At 47.5% G+C, this 26377-nt stretch overlaps 2 protein-coding genes and 1 long non-coding RNA gene across 5 annotated transcripts in view; 1 reads left to right on the top strand and 2 right to left on the bottom strand.

The window, feature by feature from the left end:
- Window positions 1–6343: 6343 nt before the first annotated feature.
- LOC308580986 (uncharacterized protein) lies at window positions 6344–16798 on the bottom strand. 3 transcript variants are annotated; one of them, XM_081183375.1, is made up of 2 exons: window positions 16553–16798; window positions 6344–10149 (listed from the first exon to the last, which is right to left on the bottom strand). In XM_081183375.1, the coding sequence occupies exon 2, from the start codon at window positions 10137–10139 to the stop codon at window positions 9093–9095; it is 1047 nt and encodes a 348-aa protein (XP_081039501.1). In that variant the 5' UTR covers window positions 10140–10149; window positions 16553–16798; the 3' UTR covers window positions 6344–9092. The 3 variants fall into 3 exon arrangements, with proteins under 3 accessions (XP_081039501.1, XP_081039499.1, XP_081039500.1); XM_081183373.1 differs by lacking the exon at window positions 16553–16798 and adding an exon at window positions 13117–13684; XM_081183374.1 differs by lacking the exon at window positions 16553–16798 and adding an exon at window positions 13117–13684 and having other exon boundaries at window positions 6344–10146.
- Window positions 6344–26377, bottom strand: part of LOC308581329 — a 112451-nt gene continuing 92417 nt past the window's right edge. The window contains exon 2 of the long non-coding RNA XR_014004975.1: window positions 6344–8597. This is a non-coding gene — a long non-coding RNA (uncharacterized lncRNA). The remainder of the gene's footprint in view (window positions 8598–26377) is intronic.
- Window positions 19739–23900, top strand: LOC308581013 (uncharacterized protein). Its single transcript, XM_081183438.1, has 2 exons — window positions 19739–20880; window positions 22697–23900. The coding sequence occupies exon 1, from the start codon at window positions 19872–19874 to the stop codon at window positions 20853–20855; it is 984 nt and encodes a 327-aa protein (XP_081039564.1). The 5' UTR covers window positions 19739–19871; the 3' UTR covers window positions 20856–20880; window positions 22697–23900.

Raw genomic sequence — 26377 nt, 5'->3', positions numbered from 1 at the left:
GGTGCTACTGGAAGGAATTTGTTTATTTTATTTCGACTATGGGAGACCAACACGGCTGCCTACCTGTAACGATCTTCCATGTGTAAGCAGGACAGCAGCTGGATAGCTCAGTTGGAGAGTGTGTGGCTCATTTCATGCTCTCTCTCTCTCTATATATATAAACATAAAGAGAACATGAAATGAGCCATGCTGCCTCAGTCCACAAACGCCTCTCTGCTCTCAGCCTCCCGATCTTCACAATGACCAACCAGCTGCCTATGAGAAACCTACAAGCAGGGCATGGACATGACAGCCCTTGTCACTCCCCAGCAACTGATCTTCAGAGGCCTGCTGCCTGGGAGCCTGGAAATTAGACTCCATTCCTAGTATCCGTTGATTGCTTTATCTTTCATGGATTTGTCTAATCCTCTTTTAAACCTGTCCCAGTTGGCAGCCACCGCTGCATCTTACTGCAGTGAATTCCACGGTGCAGCTGTCTGCCCTGTGAAGAAGCACAGGCTTCCATCGGCCCCGAATTTCATACCATTCAGTTCCATTGGATGACCCTGAGTTATCAAAGGGAGTAGCCCATCTACTTCCTTGACATCACACATATTTTTAGAACCCTCAGTCATATCCTCCCCTTATTTATAACTCACCCCAAAAATTATTTATTCCCTCTCCCCAATGTTGTAATATTTCTTTGTAGGGGAGTTGCCCCAATCCCCTAATCCAGGCATAGGCAAACTCGGCCCTCCAGATGTTCTGGGACTACAACTCCCACCATCCCTAGCTAACAGAACCAGTGGTCAGGGATGATGGGAGTTGTAGTCCCAAAACATCTGGAGGGCCAAGTTTGCCTATGCCTGCCTGAATTATTTTGGTTGTCATTCCTGCACCCTTTCCAACTGTACAATATCCTTTTATTGAGAAGCGGCGCTCAGAACTGTGCACAGTATTCCAAGTGCGGCCACTTACGAGTGTTGCAGCAAATGGTTTTTTATGTAATTTTTATCCTGGGCTCAGTTACGGAAATCCCAAACCATAATCCAGGCGGTAAAACTGCTAGCACTTAAGTGCCACTTCAAAGTGGTATTTGAGTTACTCACTTTGTTGAATGGATGCTGACCCTTGCTTCATTGTTGAATTGTATATTTTATTAGTGTGGTTGTTGTTGTTTTTTTAATGTTTTGGACGCCTGCTTCTTGGGAGAAAGCAATGACAAACCTAGACAGCATCTTAAAAAGCAGAGACATCACCTTGCCAACAAAGGTCCATATAGTTAAAGCTATGGTTTTCCCAGTAGTGATGTATGGAAGTGAGAGCTGGACCATAAAGAAGGCTGATCGCCGAAGAATTGATGCTTTTGAATTATGGTGCTGAGAGTCCCATGGACTGCAAGAAGATCAAACCTCTCCATTCTTAAGGAAATCAGCCCTGAGTGCTCACTGGAAGGACAGATCATGAAGCTGAGGCTCCAATACTTTGGCCACCTCATGAGAATAGAAGACTCCCTGGAAAAGACCCTGATGTTGGGAAAGATGGAGGGCACAAGGAGAAGGGGACGACAGAGGACGAGATGGTGGGACAGTGTTCTCGAAGCTACCAGCATGAGTTTGACCAAAGTGTGGGAGGCAGTGGAAGACAGAAGTGCCTGGCGTGCTCTGGTCCACGGGGTCACGAAGAGTCAGACACGACTAAACGACTAAACAACAACAAAAGACACTTTGGAGGTGGGATTAAAAAGTGCTTTAAATATCTCGGTTGTGTGCTTTGCCTTCCCATCCAGTCACCCTAGTAAAGTGCCACAAGCGCCCTGAATGAAATAAATGGAGAAAGATGGCTTTAAGTATGGCAAATAGGAGCGAAGCTTTGTTCAGAGCTCTGCCCTCATGACTCAGCCCATAAGAGGGAGAAGTCCTAGGTGGATTGGAGGAAAAGTCACACAGGAGATACGCCCTGTGGGTGCCTTTAGCGTGGGAGAAGCTTCACTGTCAGCTCAGCTCTGAGAACCCACAAGGGAGAAAGAGACACCATGGATGCTCTCTGTGTGGGAGAATACAAGAACATAATAAGTTGGTTGGTTGGCATCTCTTGTGTCTTGGGAGACAATGGAGACCCTTCTGGAAACTGCAGAAGGAGAAAGTGCTGTTGCGTTCAGGCCCTGTTTGCAGACTTCCCAACGGCATCTGGTTGGCCACTGTGAGAACAGGGAGCTGGACTAGATGGGTCATTGGCATGATCCAGCAGGGCCTTTCTTAATATTCTTGTGCTCTTTTTTGTTGGGGAACAGGTTCCCCATCCCTGAGGAAAGAGGACAAAAAAGAACAGCCTTTCAGGACCCTGGACAGGTCCATTGGGTGCAGACAACTTGCCTGATAGCATCGCACATCCAACTGATTGCAGCACCGCCAGTTCCTGGGAAAGTGGAGAGCTTCAAGGGGCAACCTCTGGGGCTGGAGGCAAAGACTGGGTCAGTTCTGAGCTGGTCTCTTGCCCTGTGCCTACAAACAAGCATTGCGGAACACAAAGTCTCTGGGCATTGAAGGTTCTGGTATCTTGGCAGAACCTGGAGGCTCTGCCTTTTGGGGTTCTGGTTCAATGCCGAGTTGAAAGTTGGGACCTGGGTCCAGCAACCTCTGTAGCTGCCTCTCCTGACCTTGTTGGCTCCTCCTCTGCCATATCTGGATCCTTACACCTAGAAGACAGGAAGCTGCCATATACCAAATGTGGCGGGAGAATGCTTCTCCTGACTTTTTTTTGTTCTGTTGCAATGGATCAAGGCATCAGTCTTGCTTGCATTGCAGTAGAAGACCAGTCCCTCTGTAGCCCTGACCCAGTTTGCGGCACACAATGCAACAACAGGCTTTCTGATTGCAGAGACTAGAAGGGTGCTTGCATTGATAAACCCTCTGGCAACCAGGAAGACCCATTAGATGAGTTTCCTTAGGGATGAGTGTGACTCCAAACAAGCGCTGCTGCCTTCGTAGGCTTCATTTATGACACTTAGGGGTTTGTAAAATAAAGCTTGTTCCCTTCCCTGCATGCTGGAATTTGTCCCACATGTAGGCAAGATGATAATCTTGAAGCCCATCTGGAAGGACAATTACAAACTCTCATATTAGCCCTTCCCGTTCTCCTCTATGTGCCAGTGTGGTGTAGTGGTTAAGAGTGGTGGACTTGTAATCTGGTGAACTGGGTTCGTTTCCCCGCTCCTCCACATGCAGCTGCTGGGTGACCTTGGGCTAGTCACACTTCTCTGAAGTCTCTCAGCCCCACTCACCTCACAGAGTGTTTGTTGTGGGGGAGGAAGGGAAAGGAGAATGTTAGCTGCTTTGAGACTCCTTCGGGTAGTGATAAAGTGGGATATCAAATCCAAACTCCTCCTCCTCTTCTTCTTCTTCAACAAACTGCTTCCTCCTTTCCATGTGCACAGATCAAGTCTGAAACCTTACAAAAGGGAGAACTTTTCACCCATTCAGTCAGCCATCATCACTTTCATTATCAGGAGCAGCACCCACAGGACTGAAATGCTGAGTTTTCCCTCTATGGCTGTCATCCCTAAAACTCAGAGCAACTGCCCTAGGCAGAGCTTATGAGATTCAATTGCACATTCCCAAGTATGGGAAGTCCTCATCCTTGCCTCTTGCATTGGCTGCATCACACACTTACAAACACATGCATTCAGGCATATACAGTTGCTCTCCACTCTACCATATACCATACTTCACATGTGTAAACCGCTTTCAGGTTGTGGTTGTTGTTATTTTTTAAAAAACAAGCAGTATATAAATTTTATGAAACAAAATGAATGGCATGCCAAGAGCCTTGCCAATCACATTGTAGGTAGAAATTTTGCAGTCTTTCTCTATTTCCTAGGAGTGACATAACTCCAGTGCTTAATTTTCCTTGTAAACCAGGGTCTCTCATTTCTTTAGGCTAGGAAGGTGAATGCGTTAAGCTATTGGTTTAAATGCACCTGTGACCTTATGTTTATGCTGCACCATATTATCCAGCTGATGATTAATTTCTTTGTTGTTTTGTAATAAATGGGTTGCTGGAGGAGACTCTTGATGCTAGAGGAGACTCTTGAGAGTCCCATGGACTGCAAGAAGAACAAACCGATCCATTCTTAAGGAAATCAGCCCTGAGTGCTCACTGGAAGGACAGATCGTGAAGCTGAGGCTCCAATACTTTGGCCACCTCACTAGAAGAGAAGACTCCCTGGAAAAGACCCTGATGTTGGGAAAGATGGAGGGCACAAGGAGAAGGGGAAGACAGAGGACGAGATGGTTGGATAGTGTCTTCGAAGCTACAAACATGAGTCTGACCAAGCTGCAGGAGGCAGTGGAAGACAGAAGTGCCTGGCGTGCTCTGGTCCATGGGGTCACGAAGAGTCAGACACGACTAAACGACTAAACAACAACAACAACAATAAATGGGTGCTTCTCTTGGCTGCCCAAAGAAACTGATGATGTGGTCTGAATCAACTGTTTAAACATTTTCTGAACAACCCTCATTGTGAGTCCTGCATAAGTTTCTATCTTGTTATTTAGGGACATGCGTGAAGGGCACGCTCCTAGAATGGTAGTGCAGGTTGGATCATTGATCTATTCAATTTAGTACTGTATTGTCTACACTGACTGACGGCAGCTCTCCAGGGTTTCAGACAGAAACCTCTCCTGGCCCTAGCTAGAAATGAAAGAGATTGGAGCCTTGTATTGCCTGCATGCAAAGCAGACGTTCTGCCCCTGAGCTGGGGCAGTGATAGCCACCAAGATGGAATCTACACACATCTAAAAAACCCCTGTGAAAATGCTTTTTTAAAAAAGGTTTTGAAAAAGACATTGAATTTTGCATAGCTCACTGTCGCCATCTAGCATCACATTTGTATACTGCACTTTACAACACATTTAAAACATTTTGTTTGCAGCTGTGTAGATTAGTCCCAAGTTGCAGGACCTCAACGAGAAAGAGAGAGAGAGAGAGAGAGAGAGAGAGAGAGAGAGAGAGAGAGAGAGAGAATGAGAGAATTGGACAAGTCTATACATGGTTACTAGCCATGCCAAAGGTATCATATTAAGGTCCATAAATAGCAACACCCTAGTGGTCCTGGGCCCTAAGGAAGTTAGATTAGCTTCAGCCAGAACCAGGGCCTTTTAAACACTGACTCTGGCCTGGTGGAACGCTCTACCTCATGAGACCAGGGCCCTGCAGGATCTGATTTCTTTCCGCAGGGCCTGTAAGACAGAGTTGTTCCGCCTGGCCTTTGGCTTGGAATCAGCTTGATCCCCTCCCCCTCTTTCCTCTTTCCTTTCTCCTTCTGTGATGAAACTCCTATTTGGGGACTTCCCTGGCTTTTTTCTAGCCCACGTAGGACCAGTCTGGATAGTGGGCCTTGGTGAAGATTTGACGCTTTCATACCCAAAAAGTTTTTGATTTGAGTTTCTACTAAAATGAGGCTGCATTTTAATGTTGTATCTTAATCTTGTTTTTAAGTTGTATTTTAATCAATTGTTTTTCTCCCTGGTGTTAGCTGCCCTGAGCCCGGTCTTGGCTGGGGAGGGCGGGGTATAAATAAAACTTCTTCTTCTTCTTCTTCTTCTTCTTCTTCTTCTTCTTCTTCTTCTTCTTCTTCTTCTTCTTCTTCTTCTTCTATGGCAGGTTGAGAGGAGTTCCTTACCAAGACAGACTTTGCTCGTGTGCTCAAGACATCGATTCCATAAAACATATTTTGTTGCATTGTGCAAAATATGAGCAAGCCAGGGCTGAACTGATACTACCCTTGCTGGTACCTTTCCCGGGAAAATCAGAGGCTCACTATGTCAGGTTCCTACTGGAAGACCAGACAAATGCTAGAACATTAGCAGTGGCAAAGTTTTTATTGGTGGTTGCAAGAACAAATGATCCCTATATTCTAAACAAAATGCTTGTTTAACCTGGAGGTAGGCTGTACGAATTGTGTATTGCTTTGTAATGATTTGTTGGGTCTCTGCACCATAATAAAGAAAGATTGATGATGATGATTATCTCCAGGATCAGAGGCAGAAAAGCTTTGAATGCCAGCTGCTGGGGAGCAACAGCAAGAGGAGGCTACTGTGCTCATGCCCTGCTTGCGGGCTTCCTGGAGGCTTCTGATTGGTCACTGCAGGAAAGAGGATGCTGCGCTACCTAGGCTTTCAGCCTGATGGAGCAGGGTTCTTCCTATGGGTACTTCCTTTCTCACTTTCTCATGAACTGAAAAGCACAGCACAAACCTCCCACTTCAAATCTGGCAGCGTTTTGTAGGCTTCATCAAGATCCAGCAATTCTCATTCCCCCAGCCTTACTCAGAAGATTATTATGAGAATCAAAGCACACTATGAAGCACTGCATTTGTTTATTGAATGATCATACAGTTTATGGTTATTTGTGACCGTTGTAAATGTGGCAAGACTCACAGCTTGCACGGTTTTTTAAAACTCAAATCTTCCCAAAATAATGTAAGGAGTCCAGTCACATTTATCTCCCCACAAATGAAGGAGGGAGTCATAAAAACTGAAAGGGAAAATACACATACACACACACACAAATACCCACAATCCAAACTGATAACATTCCTAAACCGTGTGAATGAGAACCATCACTTTAGAGAACCTGAACATGGATATTGTATATTTTGTTCTGCTTCAGAATGGAGTTTCATTAGCTCATTTTTTTTCTAAAATAACGGGTGTAATAAAATATGTGCTTCAATCATTTTCATCAGTGCTCCACAGGAATGGAAACAGTTAAATGCTTTTGCACTAACTAGGGCTGCTGGTTTGTTTGTTTGTTTGTTCCATCCTTTAGCACCAGCATAGCAGGCAGAAGTTCATCAGGTGCTGCTTTTCCAGCATGGAGATGACACAAGCTTCATGTTTTGTCTGTGGTGCATTTGTTAAAGGCACTGCAGAAAGATCATAATCATATTACTTTGACAAACATCTCTTCAATTGTTCATCTTTCACTGCTCACAGTAAGATAAATCAACCAGTTCTCCACATAATATACTCTACATCCCCTAAGCCTCTGCAATTCCTACTGTCATCTCAACTGTATTTGCTTCTGTGAGGTCAGGGGAAGTTACTTCAGTGTAAGTGTGATTGGCATCAGGTGGCATACAGGTCCTTATCAATGCCAATGGATCAACAACAAGATGCAAAATGCCTGCCATTTCTGTCCTTCACCAAAGCTTTCTGCAAGCCACTTTGTTTCCAAAACCGGTGTGGGGTAGTGATTAAGAGCGGTAGTCTTGTAATCTGGTGTACCGGGTTCGATTCCCCGCTCCTCCACATGCAGCTGCTGGGTGACCTGGGGCCAGTCACACTTCTCTGAAGTCTCTCAGCCCCACTCACCTCACAGAGTGTTTGTTGTGGGGGAGGAAGGGAAAGGAGAATGTTAGCCGCTTTGAGACTCCTTAAAGTAGTGATAAAGCGGGATATCAAATCCAAACTCTTCTTCTTCTTCCAGGCAAAACTCAAGGTGCTGATGATAGCGTTTGCAGCCCTAAGCGGCTCAAGCCCCAAATGCCTTCTCCCCTACAGACTCTCCTGGGTGTTAAGAACAGCAGACAGAATCACAGAATTGTAGAGCTTCAAGGGACACCAAGGGTCATCCAGTCTGACCCCTGCAATGCAGGAATCTCAACTAAAGCATCCCTGACAGATGGCCATCCGACCTCTGCTTAAAAACCTCCAAGGAAGAAGAGTCCATCACCTCCTGAGGGAGACCGTTCCACTGTCAAACAGTTCTTAACTGTCAGAAAGTTCTTCCTGATGTTTAGTCAGAATCTCCTTTCTTGTAACTTGTTCCCTAGAGAGGGAATTTAGAATTGCAACCCAAAGAAGGTGAGGTTAAAGAGGATGGACAGCTATACTCCTCCTGGATATAGCAAGCTGGTTTTTGATCTGGAAGAGGCGATCCCAAGCTGTGGTCTGTGGACCACGAGTGATCAACACACTTCATTCAGGTGGTCTGCAGCATGTCAACATTAAACATTTGCTGTAAGTTTCAGCTGTTTTTTTTATTGCGTCTCTTATTTCTAACATTGTATATTATTGCATTCAAATTGCAATTCGACAGAAGCAATGAAAAACCATTCAGCGTTTAGCACGGCACAATTGCTACAACAGGCAGAAGAAAATCAGTAGATGGTCAACTAAGACCAGAAGCAATTTTCAGGCGGTCGGCGAGGCAGTGCGGGGGCGGGTTTGGGAACCACTGATGTACAAAGACCCATGTCCTTCAACTTCTGCCTTTGCTTGTTGTGGAGAGTTTGGCAAATCCTCCCTTCTTAGCCTCGACCGGAAAAGGGGCTTGCGAGTAACAATCAGAGCATTTGCACCAGGGATTGTGCAGAGCCAGTGTGGTGTAGTGGTTAAGAGCGGTAGTCTTGTAATCTGGGGAACCGGGTTCGCGTCCCCATTCCTCCACATGCAGCTGTTGGGTGACCTTGGGCCAGTCACACTTCTCTGAAGTCTCTCAGCCTCACTCACCTCACAGGGTGTTTGTTGTGGGGGAGGAAGGGAAAGGAGAATGTGAGCTGCTTTGAGACTCCTTAGGGTAGTGATAAAGAGGGATATCAAATCCAAACTCTTCTTCTTCAAACCCAGCTTATCATGTGAAACAGTGTGATCTACGTGCATTTGAATACCCCAAAGAAAGGAAGACTATAATTCTCATCATGAGAGTGTCCATTTCAAGTTCACCTCCTAGGAATAAGCAAGACATTCCACGAATTCCCGGGAAGACCATTAAGAGCATCTCACGCCTTACAGTCGAACAGGAAAACTTATAAGCCGGCAGGTCCGCAAACACAGCTTTTCTGTAATGGATGCAGGGATACAGTTGCCCCAAAAACTCTTGTTCTGAAAGCAACAACAATTAGATTAACCATATTCATCAAACAAGGTTAACAGCAGCAGCAGATCAAGTTCTGGGGAAATCTTGGATTCCTTTAGAGATCCATGGTGCAGGAGGATACAACAAAGGCTACAGCAGTAGATAGGGAAATGTCCACCAGCTATACTTTCTCCTTGCCGAATGCCAGTGATGACAATGAACCTAACTTTCCATTTCGGAACGAAAGACTTTTATTTGATAAGCACCTGCCTGGCGTTCCTCTGCCCCGTGTGAATTTTCTGGTGCCTTGTAAGATGCGAATTCCGATTGAAGCTCTTCCCACATTCGTGACACTCGTAAGGTTTTTCTCCCGTGTGGATTCTCTGGTGTTTCGTTAGACAGGAGCTCTGGCGGAAGCTCTTCCCGCACTCCAGGCAGGTGTACGGCTTCTCACCTGTGTGGATTCTCTGGTGCAGAATGAAGTCCGAGATCCCCCGATAGTTTTTCCCGCACACGGCACACAGATAAGGTTTCTCCCCCGTGTGGATTCTCTTGTGGACGACCAAGTGAGAGCTCTGCGTGAAACACTCGCCGCACTCCCGGCAAATGTACGGCTTTTCCGCCGTGTGGATCCTCTGGTGCCTGATCAGGTGCGAGCTGACGAGAAAGCTCTTCTCACAGAAGGAGCACTCGTAAGGTTTCTCCCCCGTGTGAATCCGCTGGTGAGCCACAAGGTTGGAGCTGACGCTGAAGCCTTTCCCGCACACGGGGCATTTGTAGGGCTTCTCGCCCGTGTGGATTCTCTGGTGTGCGATAAGGGTCGAGCTCTGCGAGAAGCTTTTCCCGCACTCGGGGCAGGTGTAAGGCTTCTCCCCCGCGTGGATCCTCCGGTGTTTCACGAGGGCAGAGCCGTCACTGAAGCATTTCAGACACACGCGGCAGACGTAGGGTTTTTCCCCAGTGTGGGTCCTCCGGTGTCTTATGAGAGGGGAGCACCGCTTGAAACATTTCCCGCAATCGGGGCAGTTGTAGGATTTTGCCGGCTGGGGGACCTTTTTCTTCTTCACTGCTCTCTTGCTGAGATCAAGGGCCATTTCCTCGCGACGGGAGGACTTGCGCTTCCTCTTCTTTGGCGGGCACGCCGGCGGCAATTCAGGATTGCACTGAATCGCGCAGCCTTCCTCTCGATCCAGGCCTTGGGAAACATTGGTGCCTGGTTTTTCCGGCAAAGCATCTTGCGGAATCTCCTGCTCGGTTCTCTCCTGGAGAGATGTCTGTGCCTCGCTCTCGCTCAGCATTTTTCACCTGCTGGGAAAGAACAGATCCCCACGTCTGAGATTTTACTTCATCCATTTCAGGCCCATGACATACCTTTGACCAGGGGCATCGTTTTAGAGGGTGACCCAGGGAGCCTGAAAGTCCCGGAGGGTCTTTTGCTCCAGACCCCAAAACTACTGCCCATCTTCCTTTTAACTTTTCTTTACAAGGTGTTCAGAACCACCAGAAAACACAGTGCTATTAAGCACCATTATCAGTTGTCCAGAGGTATCTATGCTTCTCTTGGTATGCCCCGCAGAGGACCTTAAGGTCCACAAATGACAACATTTTGGAGGTCCCAGGTCGCAAGTGGTTAGATTGGTCTCAACTAGGGCCAGGGCCTTTTCAGTACTGGCCCTGACATGGTGGAACACTCTGTCACAAGAGACCAGGGCCCTGCAGGACTTGACATCTTTCTGCAGGGCCTGCAAGACAGATCTGTTCCACCTGGCCTTTGGCTTGTACTCAGTCTGACCATTATGTTTCCCTCCCCTTATGGTCTTGATTTATCGGCTACTTTTAAAATGAGGCTGCATTTTTAATTGGTTTGTTGTTTTTTCCTTTTTCCCCTATTATGTTTTTACTGTGCTTTTATTGGTGTTAGCTGCCCTGAGCCCAGCTCTGGCTGGGGAGGGTGGGGTATAAATTATTATAAGCATACAATATACATTTTCCACCCATTTCTGCCATGGGCTGTACCCCGAGTCCTTTTAGTGCCTAGAAATTCAACATGCTAAACAGAACCCCAGCTATGGCTATGCCCTGCCTCCACAGTCAGAGACAGTACAATGGTTCTGAATTTGAAATAGCAGGAAGCGAGAGGACTCTTCTGCTCAGGTCCTCCTTTGCAGGGTCCACAAAGGTGTATGTCTGGCCAGAGTGAACACAGGAAGCTGGACTAGACGGGCCACTGGCTCTCTTCTTATGTTAACCCAGCTGTTTGTTTTTAACCCAGTAAGTGTACAGGTTCCCTCTTTTCTTACTCTCCCTATTAATTCTAAGGACATAATTACAGTGCAGTCATATTAGTTGCACAGCCAATCCAGGTTTTCCATAAGCAAATGCTACAAAATTGAGGCTGGGCGAGAGTGGAGATGGAAATCTTTTGCAGAATTTTTATAATCTTCTAAATCGTACCGCGTCGTCAATATGCACGGTGCTTCACAAAGCACAAGCAAGTAAGATCCCTGCCTGGAGGAGCCCACAATTTGAAATCCAACCTAGAGGAGACAGCAGAGGTAAAGGGAGGGAGGAGTTATAAACCGGGGAAATAGTGGCACAATGGGTCAGTGAGTCTGGCTGTTAACCAGAAGGCTGGTGGCCACTGGGGCAGCTGTGGGCAAAAGATCCCTGCATTTCAGGGGGTTGGTCTAGATGACCCTTGGGGTCCCTTCCAACTCTACAATGCTAGGATTCTAGGCATTCGTTTGTGTCATGCATATTTAGGCTCAGGCATGGGGAAAGCCAAGTTCAAACCCCCAGCTCCATCACAAAGCCCAGTGGGTGACCTTGAGGCAGTCACACTGTCTCAGCCTAAGCCACCTCACAGGGTTGCTGTTGAGGATAAAACAAGGAGAAAACATAAAGTCACCTTATGCCGGGACAACTGTGACTTTAAGGAAGAATGGGAGCTTTTTACAATTTATCTAAAAAGACAACAAAAGGAATTGGACTCCTTGGCAGGCTTTGAATAAACATACACAAACTTATTGGTTGGTAACATGGTAGATAGATAATGTAAGGATCTGTATAATTTTTATAACATGCAGAGAATAATATGTGCTGAGAAATCAGAGGAGTGAGGGAAGTCTCTTGGGGGGGAGGGTTTGAAGAGGGGTGGAAAAAAGGGGGGAATAATGAATATGATATGTTTTGATAATTTGTTATGTGGAAATTATTAATAGAAATAAATAAATGAATAAAGTCATGCTGAATGAGACCGCTAGCTCCATAAAGCTCATTAGTGTCTACTTCTGACCTGCAGTGACTCTCCAGAGTTCCAGACCTTCCTGCAGATGTCAGTGGCTGAACCTGGCTGGAGACCTTCTACCTGAAAAGCAGGTGTCCTGCCCACTGAGTGACAGCCCTTTCTCACATAGAGCTCACATAGAGCTCCTTGGAAGAAAGGGGGCTAGAAATGTGACAGACAAGAGAAGTGCCCCATCATCTCAGCTGGGATGGCTCAGCCCGGATAGCTCAGTTGGCCAGAGCCTGGTGCTGATAGCGCCAAGGTTGCAGGTTCAATCCCCATATGGGACAGCTGCATATTGCAGGGGCTTGAGCTAGATGACCCGTGGGTCCCTTCCAACTCTATGGCTTTTCTCACACTGCCAGGAAGGCAAGCCGCACCTGGCCAGACTCCCTTTCCTTCTCTCCATCTGTTCACCCTACAGAATGATCCTTAGTGCTTAGGCTGGGTGGGGATCTCTAGGCGGAAAGAGAGAAGGGGGCTCGTGCGCCTTTAACAGCAGCGCGGAAAAGGCAATTGCAGCAGCTGTAGCAATGTCATCTGCCGACATGCCCTCCGCTACACAACTGTTAAAGGTGCAGGAGCCCCTTTCCTGCGTCTCCTCGCCCCCGAGATCCCTGCCCTGAAGCGACCTACTCGCACCCATGGACTGGCACCCACCGCCCGATTCCTCCTTTGTCCATTCATTCCCCACAAGTGGTGCAGCCAGCGGTCTGGGGACATCTGATGCTGCAAGAAGTACGGGAGCGAACGGCGGAGATGCTAGATCCCTCTAGATCCCTTGACTGGAAGACCATCGCGACGAGACCCCCCACCCCACCCGGCTGCAGCGCGTATCCCAAATAATGGCGCGGCGAGAATCCTGAGCCCAGGCTGCCCGGGATCCCTCGCCTCTCTCCCTCCCTCTCTCCTCGAGAGCCGGGAGATGCCCGCCCCGTCGCACACCCCCCCAGGAGTGCAAAAGAAGAAGAAAATCGCTTTCCCCTTGCCTTGGGTGGGGGTGGGACCCTCGCCAAGTCTCCCTCTTCTCCTGCCGCATTTACCGCGGACGTCGCTCCAGCTGCTCAGGGGTTAAAGAGCCGCAGATTCCCCCACCCCCGCGGGGATGTGGGAGGAAGGAGGGGAGAGAGACAGTTTCCCGACCTCCCTCGGGCTCTGGTAAAGCCAGGGGTGGAGGGTGGGAGGAGCAGATGAGGAGCCAAGGGGTCTTTTTTTGGAAGGAGAGAGGTCTTGTTTTGAGCTCTCTCCAAAAGCGGCCCCAGCGCCGGCTGAGCGCACCCGACCGTGCGCCTTGCGCGCAAAGCTCCCCAGCAGCGCCTCGGGAGCCCAGCGGCCTCGATCCGCTCCTCGCCCCCTCTCTCGCCCCCGCGTCGTCCGCTCCCGCAGCGGCTCCTCCCACTCGGACGCTAGGCTCCAGCCCCTTCCTGCTGGCTGTCCATTCCCGATTGCAACCCGGCCAAGCTCCGAGCCGGGAGAAAGAGGAGGAGGAGGAGGACAGCTTGGCGCGTGCCCCGAAGACGGCGCGCCAACTTTGGGCGCACGTGCGCCTTTAAGAAAACCAACTCCGCTGCCCCCCCCCCGCTTGCATTAATGCACAAAGCCAGGATCTCTGCCCCCCCCCCCCCGGCAAATGACGCAGGGAGCCGTGTAGGAACAGCTTTCCACGTTGGGATAATTTTCTCGGTGTGTGGGAGAGAGTCCGGCTCGGCAAGATAGTTGCAACCACAGGGGGGCCTTTTGGTCATTCATTCTAAAGAGACCAGATCTCTGGACATGAACACAGGCTGATAGACAGTAATTAAAATAATAAAATTTTATTTATATCCTGCCCTCCCAGTCAAAGCCGGGCTTAGAGCTGCTAACAACAATAAAAGTAACACAAATTACATAAAATCACAATCAATTAATTGAAATGCATTCTAAAATCAATTCATTTTAAAATCAATTCAAAATCAAATTAATGGCAACCATTGGGCTAGAGTTCTGTGAGGATTACAGAAGGAGTGGGTCAGACTGTGCCTTGGCCAAACCCCTGGTGGAACAGCTCTGTCTTGCAGGCCCTGCGGAAAGATGTCAAGTCCCGCAGAGCTCTTTTGTGACAGAGTGTTCCACCAGATTGGGGCCATGGCCGAAAAAGCCCTGGCAATGTTGAGGCCAGCCTAACCTCCCTGTGGCCTGGGATCTCCAAGATGTTTTTATTTGAAGACCATAGGTTTCTCTGTGGGGCATACCAGGAGAGGCGGTCCTGTAGGTACGATGGTCCTAGGCCGTATAGGGCTTTAAAGGTTAAAACCAGCACCTTAAACCTGATCCTGTACTCCACCGGGAGCCAGCGCAGCTGGTATAGCACCGGGTGAATGTGATCTTGCAGCAAAGACCTCGTAAGGAGTCTCGCTGCAGGATTCTGCACCTGCTGGAGTTTCTGGGTCAGTCTCAAGGGCAGCCCCATGTCAGACAAGCATTATTTGTGGGGATGTGTGCTCTGTTCTTCTTGGTAATATTAATGTCCTGTCTTTCCCCCAGACTGGGTTAACATGGATAAAATACAAACAGCTAAAAAACAATTGGAATCGTAGAGTTGGGAGTGATCCCAAGGGTAATCCAGTCCAACCCCCTGCAATGCAGGAATCTCAACTGGATCATCCATGACAGATGGCCATCCAGCCTCTGCTCCTAGGAAGGAGAGTCCATAATAGAATTAAACTCTAACATAATTAAAGCAACTCTGTGGAAGTGCAGATAATCAAAACAGTGTGGTTTTTCCTTTAAAAGCTGTCAGTTCCCAAAGGCCTGTTGGAACAAGGCAGTCTGCGCCTGCCAGTGGAAGAACAAAGAGGGAGCCAGTCTAGTTTCTTGAGGGAAGGAGTTCCAAAGCCTGGGAGCAGCCACCGAGAAGGCTCTGTCCTGCGTCCCCCCCACCCAGTGTGTCTGTGAGGGTGATGGGCCTCCCCTCCCTGCAGATTTCAGAGACTGGGCAGCTTTGTATGGGAGAATATGGAATTTCATGCAGCCTGGGCCTGCCATATGCCATCTAGCCTTGGATTTCCTGTCATGGAGCAAGGAGTTGGGATAGAGGTTGTACAAGACCTAGTGTATCTGAAGAAGTGTGCATGCACACAAAAGCTCATACCAATAACTAACTTAGTTGGTCTCTAAGGTGCTACTGGAAGGAATTTTTTGATTTTTTAATTTAATTTTATTTATTTTGTTTTGTTAAGGCCCACTACCAGTTTGATAATGTGTGGTGTCTGTTCTTCGGGGGGCAAGACTTTCCAAATCTCAGAATATAGGCTTTCTTTCTTTCTTTCTTTCTTTCTTTCTTTCTTTCTTTCTTTCTTTCTTTCTTTCTGCCCTGCAACCAAATGTATCCAAGGGGCGTGCACAAAAACCAAGAACAATAAAATAAATTGGTAGAGAAAGCTGTGACAGCTCAGTCAGTAGAGCATGAGACACTTAATCTCAGGGCTGTGGGTTTGGGACGCACATTGGACAAAAAATTCATTGCAAAATGTTGGGACTAAATGACCCTCTTGGTACCTTCCAACTCTCCAATTCTGTGATTCAGTGATGGGTGGGGGGGAATACTTCCAAGGGTTGCTCCTCCCCTATGTCCCAGTCAGGATGTTAAGATCTGCATAAGGGATTTCTCCCTGGGTATATGGGTGTACATTCCTATATATAGCTAGTGAAGTTTTTCCTGGCATGCGACAAACAAAGTGAAGGGAGAGGGGACTTCACTTGTTTGATGTTGCAGTCCTGCGCCCACTTACCTGGGAGTAAGCCCCATTGAACTCGGTGGGTCTTACTTCTGAGTAGACATACATGGGATTGCACTGTACATCCTGTATATCTTAAAATTAGCCCCCTCTTGAAATATTTAACAGGTGACAGCTCCTAACCTATTGCAGGTACCATTAAGCAGGCACCTCTAACTCCATAAAGCCCTGTCGAGTCTCCCCAGTTTTTATGTCCCCCCCCAATGGCTTTCTTCTTACTCTCACCCTTCTTCTGTGCTTCTGTGTAAAAGTAAAAAATGGAAATCTACCCTGCTTAAAATCTTCATTTATTTTATTTTTTAGAACCTTGCATTTGTATCCTCTGCACACACACACACTGAGAGGGGGCTTTTCTCCAGGGGTCTGAACCCCCACCCCACCCCCATCAACAACCTATCCATTATGCTTTGCGCTCTTTCGTTTCTCTTTCATTTCTGTCACTTTACTTTAAGAAATTTCTGCAGAACTGACCCAGCTTATGAAAAAGCCTTCCGCCACCTGCTAGCACACAACCCCACCCTAGAAGGTCTATAAAACCCACCCCATCCCACTTTTAGGTCTCTTCTAGAAGACCCTGACCTAGAAGAGAAGCCAACAGAAAACAGTAGTAGCTACAGAGGAAAAAATCAGGTGAGTGAGATATTATTACCTGCTCCTTATTTGAGAGCCTCTGAAAGGAGGTGCTGTTTTCTAACTTTGCCTATTGTTGCTGATACTCTGTTTCCGATTAATTGTTCCTTCTGCACATTTCCCTAATGAACCAAACGGCAAACTGGGAGCTTCTCTGCTTCCTTTAAACCGTTTTTGAGTATTGCGTTTCAATTGTTGTGACCTGTGAAGGTGATAAAAAATAGTAGCTTACGGTATATTAAGGCTTTCTCCTCTGTGTTCTGTGTCCCACGGCTGCTTCATTCTGAAGGCACTGCGATATGGGGTTCCCACCCCCTCTGTTCCTGCACTCTACGTTTTTATCATAAAGACCTTGACTTTCTTGCCTTAGGAATGCAGGAAGTTATTTTCTACTGAGTCAGATTCCTGGTCCATCTGCAGTTCATTGTGGCCCATGGTAGCAGCTCCTATCCAGGATTTCAGACAGGGCTCTCTCCCTTAGTCCTACTTGGAGATGCTGGGAGGTGAAACTGGAATATTCTGCATGTGGAAAAAAAACACAGATGCCGTCCACTGAATTATGGCCCATCCCTTTGAAACAGGGGAGGGTAACTTTTTTTGAAGGCTGGGGCAGTATTAGCAGAAGGGGAAGGGATAGTGAGGTACATATGGAGAAGGACACCCCTTTTCTGTTTCTCTCCTTACCCATTCATTATTTGTTACACACGCCCAAAGCTCATTCCCCCTGCATGCTAAATACCCCCATATACTCTCATGCAAGTGTGCACCATCTTCATTCATAATTTCATTCATTCTCGTTCACCGTTTTCCAAACCGCCTCTTTATTCAGCTTGCAAACGGATTTGTTTGCACAACGTTTGTGGGGAGGTTTGATAGCTCGCTTTCCGGAGCGTTTTTCCTATTGCTTTCCCTATTGCAAAAAAAAAAAGTTCAGTTTTGAAAGGAAGCGGTTTGGTTGCGCAAGAGCGCCAAATCAGCTTCAGTTGCCAGTCATCCAAGGTTGGTCTTAAAGGGCTAGCGACCTCCCACACGAGAAAGTGACTGCTCTCTGCTCCTCACTTGCCCCCTGCTCAGGTGGGGGGAGCAACACGGTCTGCTCATCAGCAGAGAAGCACTGGTAGGGTAAAGTGAATATTTCCCATTCTGGTTCAAAGGGGCTCCTGTGCTTTTAGCAGCTTGGCCTCCATAGCAGAAATGCTTCCTGCAATCCACAGAGCGGGAGGGTGTTGTTATGCTTTGATCCTGCTTGCAGATTTCCCTTAGGCATCTGGCTGGCCGTTTTGATAAAAGGATGCTGGAATAGGCCTGATCAAGCAGGGATCTTAAGTTATTGGGAAACATGCAAAGTGCTTGTTTCCAACAGACAATGCCTTGCCCCCAACTCTAGTTAAATGGGGAGCCTAGATAAAAGGGGAAGACATGTACAGGTTGGCATGTGCACTTTTAGGAACTGGAGCCCAGGGAACTCATGGAAAGAGATCTACTGGCTTCTTAAAGAGCATCTCTTGCCCCTTGTTTCTAATAAACCCCACAATATTGTTGGAGAGAGAGGTTTGGGAGATTCGGAATTAGCACAATGGTGATTGCTCCGAGCACATTAAAACTTGTTTAGATTTTTATCACCCTCACCCACCTTTAAACAAACGTTCCCCACAAAAATACTTAGGCTAGAATAAATCACAGACCCTGAACTTTGGAAATAAGTGAAGATTTTACTCAGAGTTCCACCAGTTACAGCAAACAAGTATCCACGCATTGGCAGTAAAATAAAGAAGGTTCCAAATGACTTGGAAGGAACTTGGTTCCATTACAAAATGATCGTGCAGTATTTGCGTTAACGAAGATGCAAGCTGTAAAAATATTTTCTAGAGAGTTTTCATTCACTTCAGCTTCATTGAAGAAGAGCAGAGAGCAAGAAAGGTGGCTGCAGGGGAGAAAGGCTGCCGGGACCTTGAGCTCAGGACTCGGGTTAACTTTTCCAGGAATGCAAGTGAGAGTCAGTCATTGTATATTACAACAAATATTTCTCATTTGCCAGGTGGTTATCTCACTTGCTCCTAATCTGCATGTATAGCTCACTGGGAGCACTTCTTTCTCCAAAGGTTTAGCTGAAGAGGAGAGGTCATTCCACATGTGCATGGAATCATTCTGTTTAAGGTTGCAAAGGAAACTGCCATATACAGAAACAATTGAGAGTTGTCTACACTGTCCGGCAAGTGCCTCTCTAGGGTTTTGGATAGAGGGCATTCCCAGCCCTATCAGGAGAACCTGGAGTCCTTCCTCTCCCAGGTTCCTTGAAGACTGAAGCTGGCAGCCTTTTAATACCTGTGCCTCTACCAATTACCAGATGGGGAGAAACCAAGGAGCTGAAACTTTCCCTTCCTTGATCAGTGTTACAGAAGGCTTCACCTGATGGATTTCTGTCTATTGGGAAGCTCCACTAGGAGAAGAAGGTCATGCCTGTGATTTCCTCTTCTGTTCTCTGGTTCTTGAATTGCATGCAGATTCTCTCTTCCTGTTTATCCACCCCCACCGTTCAGCCTGGACACTGTTGTCCAGCACCAAGGGCCTGCTGAGGGTTCACTCACTGCAAGAAGTGAAGTTACAGGGAACCAGGCAAAGAGCCTTCTTGGTAGTAGCGCCCATCCTGTGGAACATCCTCCCATCAGATGTCAAGGAGATGAGTAACTGTATAGCCTTTAGAAGACATCTGAAGGCAGTCCTGTATAGGGAAGTTTTTAAAAAATGTTTTATTACGTTTTTATATGCAACTGCACCAGATGGGCAGGGTACAAAGAAACTGTTGTTGCTGCTGTTATTTATTAATTTTTCACAAAGGAAAAAAGGGAGGAAACTTTGCAAATGTTAACATAAACCAGGTTACTATTTCAATTGTTTTGTTATGTGAAACCTCTGGGTATAGAATAGAATAGAATTTATTATTTATACCCTACCCATCTGGCTAGGTTTCCCCAGCCACTCTGGGAGGCTTCAAACAAAGTATTAAAATACAGTGGTCTGTTAAGCATTAAAAGCTTCCCTGAACAGGGCTGCCTTCAGATGTCTTCTAAAAGTTAGTTGTTTTTCTCTTTGACATCTGGTGGGAGGGCGTTCCACAGGGCGGACGCCACTACTGAGAAGGCCCTCTGCCTGGTTCCCTGTAACTTGGCCTCTCGCAGTGAGGGAACCACCAGAAGGCCCTCGGTGCTGGACCCCAGTGTCCGGGCAGAACGATGGGGGTGGAGACACTCCTTCAGGTACACTGGACCGAGGCTGTATATAAATTCAAATAATAATAATAACAGACTTCCCATCCTTCCCTATAATTTCAGAGAACAATGGAGCCCCCTAGCAACGAAGCCAGAGGGCAGCCCAGCATCAAGGTAGAGAGGGAGGCCGCCATTCTTTCCATAGCCCAGCCAGCCCAGAAGAGCTACCAGTGCCTGGAATGTGGCAAGAGCTTCCGCCGAGGCCCGAGCCTCTTGACTCACCAGAGAATCCACACGGGCGAGAGGCCCTTCCAGTGCCTGAACTGCAAGAAGCGCTTCACTCAGCAGTCGAGCCTCACCATTCACCTGAGAATCCACACAGGGGAGACCCCTTACCACTGCCCTCAGTGCGGCAGGTGCTTCCGCCAGAGCTCGAACCTCCTCAAACACCAGCAGCTCCACGCCGGGCTGAGGCCCCACCTGTGCTCGGAGTGCGGGAAATGCTTTGCCCAGCGCTCCAACCTCCTCATTCACCAGAGAATCCACACTGGCGAGATGCCCTATCTGTGCTCCGAGTGCGGCCAAACCTTCAGGCAGCACCGCAGCCTGCTCATCCACCAGCGGAGCCACCAGGCCGGCGGCGCGGCCTGGGGCTACGAGTGCCCCGAGTGCGGGAAGAGCTTCGCGCAGAGCTCCGACCTGGTGAAGCACCTGCGAGTCCACACCGGGGAGATGCCCTACACCTGCCTCCACTGCGGGAAGAACTTCCGGTACGTCTCGAATCTCAACAGGCACCGGAGGACGCACACCGGGGAGAAGCCCCACGCCTGCCGCCAGTGTGGCGAGTGCTTCAGCCACCTGTCCAGCCGCAACACGCACGAGAGGACCCACACCGGCGAGAGGCCGTACGGCTGCGCCGAGTGCAGCAAGAAGTTCATTTCCAGCTCCAAGCTGGCCAGGCACCGGAGGATCCATTCCAAGAAGCCAACTTTCCTCTGCAACGAGTGCGACAAAGGCTTCTTCCACCGTCCCGCCCTCAAGAGACACCTGCACCTCCACAAACCAGGTGTTCCGAAAGGAAAGGGGAGTAACGGAACAAGGAGACTTTGTTAGGCCGAGCTGAATGCCCCCAACCCAGGTAACTTGGTGTATGTGTGTATTTATACCACAAGCAGGGTTTTTTTTTCAGTGGGAACTCACCGGAACTCAGTTCTGGCACCTCTCAGGTGGGCACCATAATAATAATAGTAATAATAATAATTAATAAATTATATCCCGCCCATCTGGCTGGGTTTCCCCAGCCATTCTGCGCAGCTCCCAACAGCATATTAAAAACATCAAACATTTAAAACTCCCCTAAACAGGGCTGCCTTCAGATGTCTTCTAAATGTCAGATACAGTGGTACTTCAGGTTAAGTACTTAATTCATTCTGGAGGTCCGTTCTTAACCTGAAACTGTTCTTAACCTGAAGCGCCACTTTAGCTAATGGGGCCTCCTGCTGCCGCTGCACTGCCGGAGCACGATTTTTGTTCTCATCCTGAAGCAAAGTTCTTAACCCGAGGTACTATTTCTGGGTTAGCGGAGTCTGTAGCCTGAAACGTCTGTAACATGAAACGTATATAACCCGAGGTACCACTTTTAGTTGTTTATTTCCTTGACATCTGAGGGGTGGGCGTGCCACAGGGCAGGTGCCACCACCGAGAAGGCCCTGTAATCTCACTTCTCACAGTGAGGGAACCGCCAGAAAGCCCTCGGTGCTGAACGATGGGGGGTGGAGACGCTCCTTCATGTATACAGGCTGAGGCCGTTTAGGGCTTTAAAGGTCAACATCAGCACTCTGAATTGTGCTTGGAAATGTACTGGGAGCCAGTGTAGCTTAATGCTTCCTTGATAAAAAGGATATGATCCAGAGGGTGGGGTTGCATCAGATTTGCCCAAACTTCTTTTTCTCATTTGTCATGTGTACCAGCCGGCTCTGCATTAGCAAGAGCAAAAGCTACAGGAGCATTGCCATTGTTGGCGATGTTGAGAATAGTTGCTTGCAACCCCAACTTTTTGTTCTACTTGATTTGGCAACTTTCCCACCTGATTATTAGCCCCAAACCCATAATCTGTATTGCAGGTCACTACCCAAAGTTGGTGTGGGGAAGTTCTCTAATGTGCACAGCTCTTAAAGGGGTAGGGCCAATGACTGTTTTTCACCATTATAACTGAATGGCTCTGTTGTTGTTGTTTAGTCGTGTCCGACTCTTCATGATCCCATGGACCAGAGTACGTCAGGCACTTCTGTCTTCCACTTTTTGAACCAATCAGTTGTTCCATATCCAGTTCTAACTGTAGCTTCTTGTCCCACATAGAGATTTCTCAGGAGACAGATGAGGTGGTCAGGCACTCCCATTTCTTTAAGAACTTGCCATAGTTTGCTGTGGTCGACACAGTCAAAGGCTTTTGCATAGTCAATGAAGCAGAAGTAGATGTCTTTCTGGAACTCTCTAGCTTTCTCCATAATCCAGCGCATGTTTGCAATTTGGTTTCTAGTTCCTCTGCCTCTTCTAAATCCAGCTTGCACTTCTGGGAGTTCTCGGTCCACATACTGCTTGGGCCTTCCTTGTAGAATTTTAATCCTATGGCTCTTCCTCTAGTTTAAAGAGGTCCCCAGTGTGGCACCCTGTTGAAATTGGGTTGGGCTACATCACCTCTGATCATTGGCCACAGCCAATTGGCCACAGCAGCTGGGGTTGATGGGAGTTGTAGTCCACATTTCAACACCATGTTGGCTGCTCCTGCTCTGGTCTGTCCTTGGCATTGGTACAGGGTTGGTTTTGTAAACAGAAGTTCCACCATCTTCATGGTTGCTTGTGAGGTTCTGGAGGCATCTAAGTTGCTGTTCCAAAATGGAATGCTCAACTAGAAAGATCCCGCTATGCAATTGTTGTTCTTCATCTCTCAACAGAGTCACTGAAGAATTGTCAGAGAGAGTCTTTGTGGAGACCCCGAAGTTGTTCTGGATTCTGCAGGTCTTCAGAGTCCCACTTGCAGTTTCTTTCAGCGCTTGCTCGCTTGCAAAATAAACACACGCCTGCCTCCTTCAGGTAGGAACTTGATGAATTATTGAGGTCTATCCAGAATCCCTTTTTCAAGTTAATTCTTGGCATGTACTATTGCTGAGGGTGATTGGATACAAAGGAGCTTCAAAGAGTTGGTGAATCAAGAATGGAAGCTTATCACGCAGGGCTGAGAAGCACCATCTACTAAAATTCGTTTCTCCTGCCCAACAGGCAAAAATACAGATGTTCGCTCCTCCTTTAATGCTGCTTGCCCTGTGGTTGATTGAACTGACTAGGGCAAGTTGTAGTTGAATAAAGGGGACTATGGCATGGCTATCTCCATGCCTCCCGTGTAAGTGTGATGCATTTTGGTGGCATTAACTTTCTGGTAATGCATTTAGGATGTAGAACACATGTTTTCTACAACCTGTATAAGGAAGACTAGCAAGAACAAATTCTGGAGAGAGGTAATAGGATCTCTGTCTCTGTCTCACAGGCACAAATGCTGACTCCCTTGTCTCTGTATGAGCTTTCTCACTACAATAAATGTTGAGTGGCACAAAACGTTGTTTGCTTCCTTCTTGGTTAGCGGGTGTAGCCAGTGTGGTGTAGTGGTTAAGAGCGGTAGTCTCGTAATCTGGTGAACCGGGTTCGCATCTCCGCTCCTCCACATGCAGCTGCTGGGTGACCTTGGGCCAGTCACACTTCTGCGAAGTCTCTCAGCCCCACTCACCTCACAGAGTGTTTGTTGTGGGGGAGGGAGGGAAAGGAGAATGTTAGCTGCTTGGAGACTCCTTTGGGTAGTGACAAAGCGGGGTATCAAATCCAAACTCTTCTCCTTCTTTGAAATGCAAGAGCTGTTTGACAGTGGACTCCCTCAGGACGTTGCAAACTCTCCTTCCTGGGAGGATTTGAAAGCAGAGGTTGAATGGCCATCTGTCTTGCATGATTGAGTTGAGATTCCTGCACTGCAGGGGATTGGACTAGATGACCTTTGGGGGTCCCTTCCAGCTGTACAATTCTACGATTGGACAAGGTAATGTAGGAAAGGAACCCAAAGGGTCATCGAATCCAACCCCCTGCAATGCAGGAATCTCAACTAAAGTAAAGACAAATCTTTATTAATTTATTAATTTCTACAAATTAGGGTGGTAGCTCTCTCCTGCCTTCTCCACCCACCCATATTTTTTTATTAACAATACAATCCAGAGTGAAACGTGGACGATAACGAAGCCCTTGCAAAAGTAAGAAGGGACAATGGTGACAGATTTTTTAAAACAATACATTAGTCCAGGTGGGGCGAGAGATCCGCACGTGCTAATTTTTTTTGCCTATAGTGCAATCTGTTCAGGGTGCCGGAGCTCGAATGCCCACAGATCTCCAAGATCCCCAGCAGCACTTTTACCTTCGTTTACTCACCCGCCAGCTGTAACGTGGGGAAACCGGAAAGACCCGCAAGCTGTGCACAGAACACAGCAGCTACTGGCGTGTCTGTCACCCGAGCATGCTCAGTAGATTCGCGGAAGCCGTGCTGAAGCTTCCGCCCTCACTTGGGCAAGCAGGACGCTGCTTCCTGACGTCCGCACAATTAACCCTCCGGCCGCTGGGCCGAAATAGGAATAGATGAGCTTCGAGCTATGTGATCACGTCATATTTATTGCATTCGTATTTAACTAGCCCGATCAACTCTAGAGTATTAGCGGTACACGCGAATCAAAGACTTTATATGCATTGGGAAAATCACGAGATTTAAAATCATGGGGTTCATCTTCTAGTCAGTTTCCCAAACCCCAAAATAGGTCAAAATCATAGATTTTGGTTTCAGCATACCTAACCTGTACTAAAGGGGGAAAATGGTTCCGAACGTAAGCCGCTTTGAGAGCATTTCTGGCTTTAGAGAGGGGTACAAATACCCTATATAAATATTTTTTCTATAAAATGTCCATATTACTCAATTTTCCAGAAATACATTTGTAGTTATGTACTGCTGCCTGAAAATCTGGAGAGCTGCTGCCAATCCGTGTTGACAGTACTGAGGTCGACGGACCAATGGTCTGCCTCTCTATAGGTCAGATTCCGACGTGGAAGGGGCACGACTCTCTCCAGCGTGCGTGAGGCGCTTGCTCCGGTTCAGTACAAGCCCTTCCTCTTGGGAAAAGAGGAAACCGAAGCTCCCCTTTGCAGTGGATCCATATCTATCTTCGAGGGAAGGGCTTCTACTGCATGGATCAGGTCTCTCAGCAGATTGCTACAATGCACTCTGCACGGGTCCGTCTTTGAGGACCCATTTGGAAACTTAAATCTGTTCAGAATATGGTCTGCTACCCTGAGAGCTCAGTTAACGGGGGGGGGGGGGCTCACAGTTTCAGGAATGTAACCCCTAAATTGTACCATCTCCGTCATTTCTGGGTCCAGTGCAAGGTATGCTTTTGACTTTCACAATGCAGTTCTCCCGAGTTTTTGCTTTGTGTAGAGTTAGACTGACTCTTAGGTTAAACGTGTGTAATCAACGAAAATCTGCCCTTATTCCCTTATGGGGGACACAAGAGCCCTTACAGAGTCTTTTGCAGGTTCTCCATCGGTCGGAGAAAATGACAGAGGCCAACCAGAGAATATTGAGAAGCAAAGCAACTAGTAAGCCTGATCTTTATTGAACTGTTGCAATAGGGTGCCCCCTTCACACGCAGGAGGAGGAGGACCCTGAACAAAGGTGTGCCTGCCCTTATATAGACATTTTAAAATGCCCGCCCTGGAGTCTAAGACCACCCCCAGAAACATCATACATACATCACAGAAGGGGTGTAGCTCAAGACTACCCCCCAGACACATCATGCCTACATCACAGAAGGGATGGTCTACAACAGAAATCTGAGTGTGTTGTTTATCTCCTGTCTGGCAGGTTACCTGTTAAAGCTTACTTGATTGGATACCCTGGGGAGCCTGGCTAGTCTTTTGTAGTGACAAATACTTAGTTCCTGAGCCGGGTCACAGCCTCACCCTATTCATAAACAGATATACCCTTAAGACGGGTTTTGTGAATGAAAATACAATGGGGAGGCTTTTCCATTTTCCTTTGACCTTGCAGAGAAAACATTTCGTCAGCTTGGGAGTCAAAATGGCTCCAAGGCTGCCCTCCTGTGCTGCCTCAGACATGTGGCCCATACATTTATGTACGTGTTTGCCTGGCACATCCATGAACATTTATCATATATATAAGACCTTAATTTTTTTATTTCACGTGCATAGGATTGCAGCCTAAAGACCTAAGATTGAGGGTATCATGATCTTTATCCTTGTCCCATATGAGCCTCCTTGACTGCTGAGGTGGTCACTGAACATCAGAGGTCCACTGGGACAGGACCTTTTCTGTTCAGGCCTGTTCTCCTTCTGCAAAGCAGTAAAGCCATATTGATACTTGTGTCATTCAAGCTGCCTGCTTTTAGGATGCCTTTTGATTACTGTATTATAATTTGGTTGACTATACAGTTTCAGGCACAGCTGATTGAAAGAGCCTTAAGACTGATGATTTTCTCTTGGCTGCATTCATTATTATTCTGTTGTTTTTGTTCTTACTGCTTTATTTGTAT

This window comes from Podarcis bocagei (genome assembly GCF_964188305.1).
Source record: "Podarcis bocagei genome assembly, chromosome: 2".
NCBI classification, from domain to species: domain Eukaryota; kingdom Metazoa; phylum Chordata; class Lepidosauria; order Squamata; family Lacertidae; genus Podarcis; species Podarcis bocagei.
Note: the sequence above shows the minus strand (reverse complement) of the source record. Positions and strands in the feature narration are given on the sequence as shown.

Excerpts from the sequence above, each read along its gene's own strand:
- LOC308580986 (XM_081183375.1), bottom strand. The coding sequence starts at position 10,139 with ATGCTGAGCGAGAGCGAGGCACAGACATCTCTCCAGGAGAGAACCGAG.
- LOC308581013 (XM_081183438.1), top strand. The coding sequence starts at position 19,872 with ATGGAGCCCCCTAGCAACGAAGCCAGAGGGCAGCCCAGCATCAAGGTA.